The sequence below is a fragment of the Mustela lutreola genome, chromosome 6 (assembly GCF_030435805.1).
Source record: "Mustela lutreola isolate mMusLut2 chromosome 6, mMusLut2.pri, whole genome shotgun sequence".
Classification (NCBI taxonomy): Eukaryota; Metazoa; Chordata; class Mammalia; order Carnivora; family Mustelidae; genus Mustela; species Mustela lutreola.
The window spans coordinates 155,612,385-155,626,447 of NC_081295.1; the positions used below are offsets into that span (position 1 = coordinate 155,612,385).

Genomic DNA, 14,063 nt, shown 5'->3' on the forward strand with positions numbered 1-14,063 from the left:
AGGCAAAGGGAGGGAAAGAAGCAGACTCCCCACTGAGCAGGGAGCCCGAGGTGGAGCTCAATCCCAGGACCCTGGGATCAAGACCTGAGCTGGCAGATGCTTAACCGACCGAGCCAGCCAGGTGCCCCTCAGTAAACATCTTTTGATGGACCATTATGTACCTAGTGAAAATAAGAATTAGGAAAAACCTTATAATTTTTTTAAAATCACAATATTGAAATAGAAGCTATTCTGTATTAATGAAGGCTAATAGAAAACATACAAAAATAAAAATAAGTTTGTCAAAATGTTGAAGTCATGGATGCCTTTTCCCCCTCAATTTTCTATGTTGCTATTATTTTTATCATTAAAATACTAGTAGTGGTCACCTGTGGGGCTCATTCTGTTGAGCATCTGACTGTAGCTTTTGGCTCAGGTCATGAGCTCAGGGTCCTGGGATTGAGCCCCAGGTCGGGCTCTGTGCTCAGCAGGGAGTCTGCTTGAGGATTCTCTCTCCCTTTGCCGCTCCCCCACTCACCCACACACATTCTCTCTCTCACATGGATGTATACATCTTTAAAGGATTAAAAAAAAATTAAAAAAATACTAAATTGTAAGCAGCTGGAACCCAGAACAAAAATCTACTTATAAATGCACTCAAGCAGCCATTAATTGGTCTTTTATGTTTCAGGCGCTGGTAAAAAATTAAGACATCATAAAAAAAAATCTATAGTTCAGTAAAAGAGAGACATAAAAATTAACAACTTCTACTGGAGCATATTAAATGCTATAATTGAGATTCATTCAGGGATCAACAAGGTCACCGAAGAGGAACATCTACTGACCCTATGATGGAGATGGTCATGGAAAGCCTCACAAATGATGTAATGCATGAGAATAATCTTGAAAGATTTGTAAAATCTAATTAAATGAGGAGAGGAAGGAAGAATATTCCAGGGAGGAAATATAATTAGAAAGACAAAAGTGAATTAAAGCAAAACGGATCCAAGGAACTGAAGTATATGAATCAAGCCACAACATGGGAGAGTGTTGTAAGCCCAGTGGTGTAGGCAGGGGCTACATTTCACAGCTGAGCTGAACAATCTGTACTTTGCCCTGAAAGCCAGGGGGAGCCGTTGACAGACACTGTTGGAGGAGGTGACTGAGAAGAAATGACTGCAGGTTGGCCCTTAAACTGGCCCCGGGGAATTGGCAGCACCCTACCCACTACCCCGTCCTTAGAATGTATATCCCACCCACTGTTCCCATAGTAGGAGTCCCTTCGAGGGCAGAGATAGCCTTGAGAGAGTACCGTGTTGAGACCATCTGAACCATACACAAGACTGAACCCAGGCATGGCCTCTACAGAAACTCTTAAGATTCTGGTGGGCGTGTGTGGAGATCCATTCCTCTTGCTGGCGCCCAAGACAACCTTGTATGCAAGTTTCTCTGCTTATTAAAGCTGCCACCTACCGAGCTGGAGTGGCTGACCTCTGCCTTCTGTGTCTCCTTACCCTCTGAGCACAAGGGCCGATTTTGATTCTCACTCAGGGAACTCCCAGAGTTGTAAGCCAACAATTGGCGAGCCAACCAGGGAGACCAAAGAAATGGGTCTTAGGAAAGAGGCATCAGAGGGGGAAATCCCAGGATGGCCCTGTGGAGAGGGATGGCCCATAGGTCAGACGCCTGGGGACTGCTGCATGAGTACAGGGACACCCTGAAAACGCCAGCTGGCCCAGTGCATTTGGTGGAGGAAGTGTGCACAGCATATGGTGGCCAAGAAGGGAAAGCAGGGCTGCCACAGTGGGCTGGCCTGTTCTGTGGGCAGTTTGAAGGCCACCAACACCCAACTACAGACTGTAGCTCAACTTGGAAAGTTGGGAGAGCTGAGGTTAGAGAAGGCTGTGCAGGGGTCCCCTACTCTTCTAGCTTCGGAGCCTGGCAGGCACAGTGGGAGAGCAGGATAGTATCAGAGGCCTTGACATGCCCTTGTACAAAATGAGGAGGTTAGAAGCTGCTGCAGATAAGGGTCAGATCACTTGTGAAGAGCCTGGTTGGGATGGTAAAAGGTGGAACCCCTGGGAAGGTGAGGAGAGCAAAGAGGAGGGGGTGTGGTGATTGATGGCGTGCCCTTGAACCCCAACACAAAGGGAAAGAAAAGCACAGCAAGAGCCTCCAGTTCAGGAAACAATCATTCCCGTGGAGAACAAAGGCAAGAAGGAAATACAGCAAAATTCAATGTCCTTATAGCAGCCCAACAACAAATTCTTGAAGGGGGCAGAGTAGAACATTCCTCCAGGAAACGCCCAACTGCCTTCATGTTAATGCCCGTGGGGCTAGAGGTGAAAACCACCTTAGCTTGACAATTGCAAGGCCTCCAGGACCCTGGGAGTCTTCTTTCTTGCACATGAATGTTCTTATGGAAATGTCCCTCTTTTTTTACCTCTCCCAACTCCAAAGATACAAATCAGTCACCCTGAGGCTCCCAGGCCCCTTCTTTCTACCCAGGGGTCCTGTCCCCATGCTACAATAAAAAAATACCTTTTTGTACCAAAAATCTCAAGAATTCTTTCTTGGCCATCTGCTCTGAACCCCAATATTTCCACATCAGCCATGATGAGAAAATATCCTTGCGATGAGGTTTTTTTTTTTTTTTTTTTTAAAGTAGTCTCTATGCCGAACACTCCGTACCCAACTTGATTTCAGTACAAGAATGAGATCAAAAATCGCAAGCTCTATGGACTAAGCCAGCCAGGTGCCCCCTCCCCCGCCTCTTTTCCCACTGAGCTTACTGACATAGCTGCCAAATTCCAGCAGAAGGCCTGGCAAACACAGTTGCTGTGGCTATGGAATATGGGGGCCATAACATTTCTCTGACCAGGCTGGAGGCAGAGATGGTGAGCAAGGTCACCACACACCTTGCTCTCTGGCTACAAGGGGCTCAGGGGGTCAAAGTACTCACTCCCAAACAGATTGAATTATTCTAGTGTACAAGGAGGTTTGGCTCAATGCTGGGCATGCGGGAAACTGGAACTCTATAGAGGAAGGGCAGCAAATTCTCAGGGAGGTGGTAATGCCACAGTCCATCTAGGCCCTCATCTTTGAAGGGTGTGATGTGGCCACACTCACCGCAAAGAATGAAAACCAAGATTCTCCATTCTGCCCCTGGCACCTGGTACAGATATCAGTAGATATCTGCGCGGAGCCCAGTTGTGGGACAAGACACGTATGAGGCTGGGCAATCCATTGTTAATCTGGGGGACATGGGCAGATCCTGGGAACAGGTATGTGATATAGAGAAGACATTAGGGTTTGAAGCTGATGGCTAAGAAAGAATTCTTGGGACATCTTTGGTGCAAAAAGGTGATTTTATTAAAGCACAAGGATAGGACCCAGTGGGCAAAAGAGCTGTACCAGGGTCACAAGGAGTGACCCATTATATACTTTCAAGTTGGGAGGGGATTAAGGATAGTGTGAGTCACTAAAGAATTTTGGAAGCAAGGTTTCCAGGACCTGCAAGGGGTTAGCCCCTGTTGGGAAATGTCACTCATTACTGTTTAATAAAACCTGAGTCATGAGACCTTTCAGATGTATTTCGGTGGGCCATACGCTTCGGGATGAATGCTAACATGTATCCTGAGAGGTAGGAAATTTCTAAAGGAGTTTTTTTTAAAAAAAAAATTTGTTTATTTATTTATTTGAAAGAGGGAATGGGGAAGGGAAGGGGCAGAGGGAGAAGGAGACTCCCTGTTCAGCAGGGAGCCCCACGTGGGGCTCGATCCCAGGACTCTGGGACCATGACCGGAGCCAAAGGCAGATGCTTAAGTGCCTGAGCCACCCCTCTAAAGGAATTTTTATCTGTTAAAGTAGGCTTATGGGATCCTGGGGAGGGGGTGCTGGGGTAGGGTTGGAGGTGGGCTAGGATTGTCTTTCACTCTTAGCAAAGTATTGACACTGAGGCAGTTGTGTCCCTAGAGGAAGGTCACTCTGCCTGTTTCTAGGACTCCGCAATGGGCTGTAGGTAGTAAGGAAATAGAATAATTTTTCTTCTGCCGTTGTTTCTCATGTCAGTACGGACTATGGGAAAGACTGGAGACCGAGAAGGAACTTGAGAAGCCAATAGGCTCCTCCAATTAGCTATAAAGGTAAAGAAAAATACCCAGGAAGTAACTGTAGTTTTGTTACAAAACCTGGACTGGATCCTGACGGAAGAACCAAGCGGCCCTCGGAGGCGCTGGAGGATCCGAGGTTTGTTTAACACTTGTGGGCTCAGAGGAGACAGTTCTCCTAAGGTCTGGGCCCTGAGCACAAGCAGGGAGGGGGATTTACACCCTTCTACTTCTGCACACTTGGTACTTTTGGTGCACGCGGGAAATGGGGTAGAAAGAACCCAGAAGGGCTTTGAGACGGGCTAGAATTCCCTTGCTGGTTTGGTCGGCCAGCTTATGAGATAGATAGAGACCCTCTCTCCCCAACCAACCCCGGGGCCGCAGCCCTTTCCTGCCCTGCTAAGGCGGAGGAAAAGACCAGAGGGCTGTCCTGTTTAAGAAAAGAAAAAGAAACCGTCCCCAGGGTGATTTAGCACACTCTGCAGGGATTATACTGCCACAGGAAGGGGCCATTCAGCCTTGAGAGACCTCAAAAATGTCCCATTACCATCCCCCCTCACCCATAAACATAAAAACTCACCCCTAACCCTGTCGGGTGCTCAGCCTTTGGGAAAGGATCCCGCCGAGGCCGCCAGCGATAATAAAGCTAAGTTCTCCCTGATTTCCGTGGGTCTCTTGAGTTTCCTTGGTCACTTCAGATTTTCCGCAACACTTAGATTACAGTTTTTCCCTTAACAGTTTGACCTCATGACTGCCAGACCTCACCTGAAAAGATGGTCTTGCAACCTACTACTGTATTGGTCAGCCTTCAGGAACCCTTAAAACCTGAGTAGTAGTTCAGCCCTGTTCTGTCTGTCCCCGCCACCCCTAGTGCCCTGCCTGGTCCAACAGAGGCCTTATGGACACAGTCCTCTTCAGGGTGAATGGTTCCTGTGCCCTGGGTTTAGGACGCAGGTCAAACTCATCTCCAGAGGGGGCCCATAGGGGGTGATCAGAGTTCCCAGGTTGAACTCACTATTCACTGGTCCCCAGAAATAAACAAAGGGAGACTGCTTTGGTGGATACTGGAGCTGAATGTACTCTAATCCTCAGAAACCCTCAGAAGTTTCCTGGCCTCTCAGTGCCACTGAAGGGCAGACAGTTGTGCTCAGGAGGGTCCTTTGGACACAGAAAATTGGAGGCTCCCCCCACCATGAGAATACCAGGTTTTTAACTCTCCAATACCAGAGAACATATAGAGGATTGATAACGTACGAGGTCAAACATAAAACCTCTATCTTTGAACTCTCCCTCTCGGTTAGGAACCAGTGTGCAGGGGAAATGCTGACTAGGAACCCATAAGCAGGGCACCCTCATGAATAATGTTAACTGTTCAACAATATAAATTGCCTGGGGGGGGGTAGGAGACACTACCTGAGAACAGTGTTGAGTAGCTCTATTGTACTCCCTGCCCACAGTACTGTCAACAGCCCAGTGCAGCCAGTAAAAGAGCCAAATGGGGGAGTACTAAGAATTGAACAAGGTAGTGTCCCACCCCCTCATCCAGGCTGCTGTGCCCAACATGGCCGCCATCTTAGGTACCTTGGCCATGATCCTAGCAGTGTGCCGTGATGTGCTGAACTTGGCAAATACTTTTTTCACTATACCCCTGGGCAGAGTCATTAGCCAAAGTCCCTCTTTATGTAGAAGAGGCAACCTGAGCCATTCAGGTGCTTCTTCAAGGTCAAGCTGGAGTTCAGCATTTCCAAAAGGACTTTCATATGCTAAAGAAGACTCACAGGATCCTGGCGGCCTAGGGGTTGTCAAGCTAGAGCTGTTTTTCCCTCCAGCAAAGCATTAACTTGAAGACAGTTGGGAGTTTCCTGGAGGAATGTCACACTCTGCCTAACTCAAGTATTTGTCAATGGGCTACAAGAGGTAAAGACATTGAATTTTATCTTCATTTCCTTCTTGCCTCTGTCCTCCTCAGCAGTGGGAAGGTAGTCAGAGACGTGTCCCTGTTTTCCCTCCCCACAAATAGGCCCATTACATTGGTGACAAATGTAAACACTTACTTCTTGACAGGCCACCCTGCTTTGCTGGAACATCAGCAAGGGAGAGGATGGGCACAGAACTCCCAGAAAACTCAAGTCCCAGGCACCACCGTGAAGTTTCTGGGAGTCAAAAGAGTAAGGGAACAACGTGTGTTGGAGAGGATGTGGAGAAAAGGGAATCCTCTTACAATGTTGGTGGGAATGCAAGTTGGTGCAACCACTTTGGAGAACAGTGTGGAGATTCCTCAAGAAATTAAAAATAGAGCTTCCTTATTACCCTGCAAAGATACAGATGTAGTGAAAAGAAAGGCTGTCTGTACCCCAGTGTTTCTAGCAGCAATGGCCACAGTCACCAAACTGGAAAGAACCAAGATGCCCTTCAGTGAACGAATGGATAAGGAAGATGTGGTCCATATACACTATATACACTATGCCTCCATCAGAAAGGATGAATACCCAATTTTTGTATCAACGTGGATGGGACTGGAAGAGATGATGCTGAGTGAAATAAGTCAAGCAGAGAGAGTCAGTTATCATATGGTTTCACTTATTTATGGAGCATAACAAATAACACGGAGGACTTGGGGAGATGGAGAGGAGAAGGGAGTTGAGGGAAATTGGAAGGGGAGGTGAACCATGAGAGATTATGGACTCTGAAAAACAACCTGAGGGTTTTGAAGGGGGTGGGGGGAAGGTTGGGGGAGCCAGGTGGTGGGTATTAAGGAGGGCACGTATTGCATGGAGCACTGGGTGTGGTGCAAAAGCAATGAATACTGTTACGCTGAAAAGAAATAAAAAATAAGAGTAAGGGACTGTGCACATTGTACCAGAAGCTGGGATTAAGAGCCAAACCTATCCAACCCCTAAGAATGTGAAAGGGGCACAAGCTTTGATAGGGATTTGGGGGTTTGGGAGGACTTTTATTGTCCAGTTGGCACACTGCCTCTGTCCCTTATGCCTCTTGGTTTAAAGGGGGGGGGCACAGACGGGAGTGGGGATGAGAGCAGCAAGCCGCCCTTGAGAAGACCAAGCTACTAGTGAGCTGGGTAAAGCTCTGGGCATCTCCCAAGCAGGCTTACAGCTTGCATTAGCTGTTCTTCTGACTCCAGAAGGTATGGGCCAGTCACTGGGGCAGAGACAACAGGAGAGAGAAACCTTAGGATTTTGTTTCCAACTCTGAAAGGACATAGGACAAAAAGCCACCAAACACGAAATGATGCCTCACCTCACTATTTAAAAAAAAACAGAAATTCACTCAGGCTAATAATTCTAACAACAAAGTGTCACCTGCACTTGCTCAGGTGGCACACTGGAACCACTCTGGACCACAGGACAGGGTTATTTCAAACAGATAAAGAGAAGCAGTTACACCACCACGTCAGGAAAAACTGGACAGTAGACAGTCCTCCCAACACAATGATGTGTCCACTCAGATGCACTCTTTGCCGAGATCGCTGTCCTCCCTCTAATGTTGCTGGGCAGCAAGCGGACATCTAACTCAACCTGGGCCTGCTCCATTCCTCTGGGAATCTGGACCTCGGGTCAGGAAGCTGGACTCTCCAAGAGGCTGAGGCTGAAACCTACAAAAACAAGCAGGCGCCACCGGCTCCTCTTCAAACTGCTTATGAACCTAGGTCCCGGGGGACCATCTTCTGCTTTTTTTTTTTTTTTAATTTTTTATTTTTTATAAACATATATTTTTATCCCCAGGGGTACAGGTCTGTGAATCACCAGGTTTACATACTTCACAGCACTCACCAAAGCACATACCCTCCCCAATGTCCATAATCCCACCCCCTTCTCCCAACCCCCCTCCCCCCAGCAACCCTCAGTTTGTTTTGTGGGATTAAGAGTCACTTATGGTTTGTCTCCTTCCCAATCCCATCTTGTTTCATTTATTCTTCTCCTACCCACTTAAGCCCCCATGTTGCATCACCACTTCCTCATATCAGGGAGATCATATGATAGTTGTCTTTCTCTGCTTTTCTGCTTTTTGAGTGGTCGATGCAACTAGGAGGACGATCCAATCAGAGTTGACCTGAAGTATCTCATTTACATTCACGTGCATCTTGATTTTTTGTCTCCTCAGAAATTGAGTTTACCCAAAACCTCGTCCGAATATACGATGTATTAGTAAGTCCCGTGGCTTCACAACTCGTTGCTGTCTTTTCCTCAAGACTGGGGGGCTGTGTCTCTTATTTCCAAGTCTTTCTATAAGTTTTCTCTCAGGTCCAAGGAAGGCTCCAGGAAGTCATCATGGCAGAAGAAGAATGGCAGGAAATGGCAGAGATGTTACGGACAGCCCTATTACACTAACTATAGAGTAGGTCTTGAAGATGGTTCACTCCCAAACTGGCATCTCTACAGAAGCCCTGTGAATGAATGAATGTTCATGATTTTACAGCACCACCCCATGAGTCTACTCACCTGGCTCTTTACAGTGGGCTCTTGGCTATCATGTATAGGGAATTCCAGACGGTTCCTGCACTCTCATGCCTGGGGAGCTGGCCAGGCACACAGTGTGTAGGGCACTATTTCCTATCACCAAGTATACCGGCCACAAATGAGTTTTTTTAAATTTTTTTCACAGAGAGAAAGCTCAGGTGGGACACAGAGGGGAGGGGCAGAGGGAGAGAGTGAATTTTTTTTTTTTTTTAAAGATTTTATTTATTTATTTGACAGAGAGAAATCACAAGTAGATGGAGAAGCAGGCAGAGAGAGAGAGGGAAGCAGGCTCCCCGCTGAGCAGAGAGCCGGATGCGGGACTCGATCCCAGGACCCTGAGATCATGACCTGAGCTGAAGGCAGCGGCTTAACCCACTGAGCCACCCAGGCGCCCCGAGAGAGCGAATCTTAAGCAGGCTCCACGCCCAACACAAAGCCCGATGAGAGTCTCGATCTCACCACCTGGGGATCATGACCTAAGTCAAAGTCAAGAGTCAGGTGTCCCTCAAACGAATTTTTTAGGAGGACATGAGCATCCAAACCCTGGAGACTCCTTTCAGAGCCAATTACACTGGCATGTTAAGAGCTGTATTTCAGGTGTTTGATTTTGGATTTAGAACTTTTCCCTGTTTTTTTTTTTTTTTTTATTTAGTAAATTTGAGTTTATTGTTCTGTTCTTTTCAGTAAGTTTTCTAACAGAGTAATTTTTTTAAAAAAAGATTTTAATCTAAAAAAAAAAAAAAAAAGGGGCGCCTGGGTGGCTCAGTGGGTAAAGCCACTGCCTTCGGCTCGGGTCATGATCTCAGGGTCCTGGGATCGAGTCCCGCATCCGGCTCTCTGCTCAGCGGGGAGCCTGCTTCCTCCCCTATCTCTCTCTGCCTGCCTCTCTGCCTACTGGTGATCTCTCTCTGTCAAATAAACAAATAAATAATCTAAAAAAAAAAAAAAGATTTTATTTATTTATTTATTTGACAGACAGAGATCTCAAGTAGGTGGAGAGGCAGGCAGAAAGAGAGGGAGAGGAGGAAGCAGGCTCCCCGCTAATCAGAGAGCCCAACTCGGGTGTGGATCCCAGGACTCTGGGATCATGATCTGAGCAGAAGGCAGAGGCTTTAACCCATTGAGCCACCCAGGCACCCCTAACTTAGAGTAATTTTAGATTTATAGAAAAGTTGTCAAGATAAGAGTCCCTGCTACTCCTCACCCAATTTCTCCTACTGTCAATATTTGTGCATTTCTTACAAGCAAGGAGCAAACACTGGTAAACCACAGTGACTTGAACTCTAAACTTTGTTTGGATTTCAATAGATTTTACCTAATTTGTTTTTCCCCTGTTCTAGGATGTAACCCAAAATACATGACATTTAGTGGCCATGTTTACTTAGCCACCTCTGGGCTATGACAGTTTGTCAGAATTTCCTTGCTTTTCATGACTTTCATAATTTTGAGGGTTTATAGTCAAGTATTTTATAAAATGTTCCTCAACTTGGATTTGTCTGATATTTTCCTCACGGTTTGATTGGAATTATGGGGTTCCTGGGAGGAAGACCAAAGATGTGAAATGCCCTTCTCAACATACCAATTTAAAGGCACATTTTTGACACGGCTCATCACTGATGCTGTGCACTGATCACCTGGCTGAGATACTGTTTGCTAGATTTCTCTACTCTAAAGTCATTTTCTTTCTCCCCCGCCTTTCTGTACTCTGTGCTTTGGCAAGGCTGAGGTCTCGAACGCTACCTGCTTGATATAAGTGTATCTATTGAAATTATTTAGAATTTTTCGGTTTAGAATTTTTGCATATCCCTCATTTAGACATTTATACCATTATTCTTCCTTGATTTTAAAATTTCACATTAAAAATTTAATTGCTATGTTCTAGACATTATCTAATTTTGTTCAATATATCTGTACAATTTTCAGTCTTCAAAATTTTCCCTTCCTTTTGTGCCTTCCCCAATTGCATGCCTTAATTGGTATTTATGTCCTTTAATTCAAGAGATGGTTAAAACTCTTTCATAACCCAATCTCCCCTAATTGACATATGTATTTTATGCTCATCTTTTAACTTCTTATAGAACTTTATACCTTTCTTATAACTGCTCACTTACATATCCTATGTGTAGATCTCAAGTGTCTGGAACAGCTTTTTTTTTTTGAAAACCAGTGAGATTCTTTTTCTTTTAGATAGACTACTGAATATTTTGTAGTTATGCATTTGATAGTCTAACTAACTAAATGTTCATTTGTTTTCCAATTTTTCTTGGTGTTCACAGTACAAACAAATCAACTGAAACTATTTTGTACTCAAAATTTTTGAAAAGCTTGGCCAAGATTTCTTAATAATTTCAAATAATTATGATAGACATTTTAAAAAAGATTTTATTTATTTGATAAACAGGGAGAGAGGGAAAACAAGCAGGGGGAATGGGAGAGGGAGAAGCAGGCTCTCCACCTAGCAGGGATCCCCATGGGGGGTGGGGGTGGGGGCTGGATCACAGGACCCTGGGATCAAGATCTAGCAGAAGGCAGATGCTTAATGACTGAGACAGCCAGGCGCCCCCTCCTGTTTGTTCTTATCCAATCATCACTTAACTATAGTCCTTAATTCAATTTTAGCATTAATGTTGCCTGTCTACAGGTGCCTGGGTGGCTCAATGTGTTGAGCGCGGGCCTCAATTTCGGCTCAGGTCATGATCTCAGGGTCTGGAGATTAAGCCCAGGTGGGGCTCAAGCTGAGTGTGGAGCTTGCTTGCTTGGGATTCCTGCTGTCCCACTGCCCCTCCCCCATGCTTTCTCACATGCAAGTTCTCTAAAAAGTAAGTCAAAGTCACCTGTTTACATTAGCTCAGAAACTAAGTGGTGGTTGCAAAGATAAGAGTAATTATAGTTCCTTCTCCCAATGACTCTAGTATGGTGATTGAACTTTGCTGTCTGGGGTGCCTGGGTGGTGGCTCAGTCAGTTAGGTAGACTCTTGATTTCTGCTCAGGTCATGATTAGGGTCCTGAGATTAAAGTCTCCAGGGGGATCTACACGGAGCATGGAAACTGCTTCAGATTCGGTCTCCTCAAAAAAATCTTCCTTGCTAACCAACCACTTACAGGAAGGCTTGTTGATCCTTAACTTTAAAACTCAGAAGAACCTGTTAGCAGAACCAAAGGTCTAGTATGCGGGGATTTTTTACCAGGATTTATGGCACATGTATATACGTGTATATAGACAACTCACACACATGGCAGTTTATGCACAGCCTTCACTGATCATTTGAGTGGCTCTGAAAAGAGCCTTTGTTTTTTCTTCACCAAATGTTCAGGTCACTCACTAGGATTCATGACTTGTTAACTATTTGCTCTGGACTTTGTGGTGGTGGCTCTCGGTCTTCTTGGGCAGCAGCACGGCCTGGATGTTGGGCAGGACACCGCCCTGCGCGATGGTCACACCGCCCAGAAGCTTGTTGAGCTCCTCGTCATTGCGGATGGCCAACTGTAAATGGCGCGGGATGATGCGCGTCTTCTTGTTGTCCCGAGACGCATTGCCCGCCAACTCTAGAATCTCTGCAGTGAGGTATTCCAGCACGGCCGCCAGGTACACGGGTGCACCAGCCCCAGTGCGCTCTGCATAGTTGCCCTTTCGGAGCAGACGGTGGATTCGGCCCACTGGGAACTGGAGGCCTGCTCTAGATGACCTGGATTTGGCCTTAGCGCGAGCTTTGCCACCCTGCTTCCCGCGTCCAGACATAACTGAGTGCACCACAGCAAACCAACCGCTAGAGACCCTACTGGGCCTATTTATAGTCTGACAGTAGGTTGTGATTTGCTGTCTGATTGGCTGACGGCTATCTAGCCAATCAGAAAGCCTCGCCAGAATCACCTCATTTACATTCACGCCACTGCCTACTAACCAATCAGACAGTGTCTGCTCAACGCGTCACTTCAGAGCTGTGCCTATAAATACTGCTCTCGCCAGCCTCCAGTGATCTTTGCTTACTTGGTGTGTACTGGAGCCGTTAGAGCTGTAACTGGAGAGCTGTAACGCTGTAGAGCTGTACACTCATCATGCCAGAGCTGACTTCAAAGGGCACGACCATTTCTAAGAAGGGCTTCAAAAAAGCTGTAACTAAAACTCAGAAGAAAGAAGGAAAGAAGCGCAAGAGATGCCGCAAAGAGAGCTATTCCATTTACATCTACAAGGTGCTGAAGCAGGTGCACCCTGACACCGGCATCTCTTCGAAAGCCATGAGCATCATGAATTCCTTTGTAACGGACATCTTCGAGCGCATCGCGGGCGAGGCGTCCCGCCTGGCGCACTACAACAAGCGCTCGACCATCACGTCCAGGGAGATCCAGACGGCCGTGCGCCTGCTGCTGCCCGGGGAGCTGGCCAAGCACGCCGTGTCCGAGGGCACCAAGGCTGTCACCAAGTACACCAGCTCCAAGTGAACTAGCCCAAGTAAGCGTCCTCACCTAAATAACCCAAAGGCTCTTTTCAGAGCCACTTAAATTTCTTAGAGAAGGGCTGTGGGCTCTCCGCTGACTGGGCACAGTCCCTATATCCTGGCAAGCTGAGCATTAAAAAAATTTTAGGAAACTGGTGAAAGTAAGTGCTAGTTCTACTTGGAACAGTGACTTGTTCAGCCAATTGAGGACCAAATAGTGCTGTAAAAAAAAACTTGCAACTGAAGTTGCCCGAGTACTGTCCCCAATGGTGCCAAGATTCACATTACATGCTAGGGCTACTGGTATTTTCCATGGGAGCCCTGAGCATCTCAATGGAAGAAATTCTGTAATGCAAGTTCTGAGAAGCAGACTGGGATGTTGAAGACTGGCTCAGTCTGCAGGGCAGAAGGAGAAGGCCAAGGACAGCCAGAAATGGGGCTGGTTCCCAAGACCCTGATATCATGACCTGAGCTGAAGGCAGATGCTTTAACTGAGCCACTCAGGTGGCCCTGTAGCAGGCCTTTGTCCAAAAATCTTCCCCAGTAGAAGCCAAGGGCCTGAAGCTGTGGAGAGCCCTTGAGACCCTAGGGTATTCTGGAGAATATTAATGATATTTTGCTTCCTGTTTATTGCTGTGCATGAAATAATTGGTCCTATAGACTACTCTAGATGCCCTGAAGTTGCAGAGTTTGAGGTGCTATCTATTAGTTCAAGGTGTTCTATGTTAGACGTCCACAGAGGGCATGTTGACACTGAATGTGTAAATGTTAGTGTATGAGGTTTTCAGATTGGAACTCACTAACCTGGCTAGTCACAATCAGCTGGTAAACAGTAACTTTAACTGAATCATTTTTACATTGATTTTCTACACCTATGATCACTTGTTCTGTTGTAAGATTGATCATTAAATGGTGTCTGTGTCCTGGGGCACCTGGGTGGCTCAGTGGGTTGAGCCTCTGCCTTCGGCTCAGGTCATGATCCCAGGGTCCTGGGATCAAGCCCTGCATCAGGCTCTCTGCTCGGCGGGGGGCCTGCTTCTCCCTCTCTCTGCCTACTTGTG

The 14,063-nt window shown here is 46.5% G+C and overlaps 2 protein-coding genes across 2 annotated transcripts; one reads left to right on the plus strand and one right to left on the minus strand.

Moving 5' to 3' along the window:
* Positions 1 to 11,909: 11,909 nt before the first annotated feature.
* Positions 11,910 to 12,305, minus strand: LOC131833293 (histone H2A type 1-A). The gene has a single exon (XM_059176411.1). The coding sequence runs from the start codon at positions 12,303 to 12,305 to the stop codon at positions 11,910 to 11,912; it is 396 nt and encodes a 131-aa protein (XP_059032394.1).
* Positions 12,306 to 12,600: 295 nt separating this feature from the next.
* Positions 12,601 to 13,052, plus strand: LOC131833294 (histone H2B type 1-A). The gene has a single exon (XM_059176413.1). It carries the CDS (start codon positions 12,623 to 12,625, stop codon positions 13,004 to 13,006), a length of 384 nt encoding a protein of 127 aa, XP_059032396.1. The 5' UTR covers positions 12,601 to 12,622; the 3' UTR covers positions 13,007 to 13,052.
* The last annotated feature ends 1,011 nt before the right edge of the window (positions 13,053 to 14,063 follow it).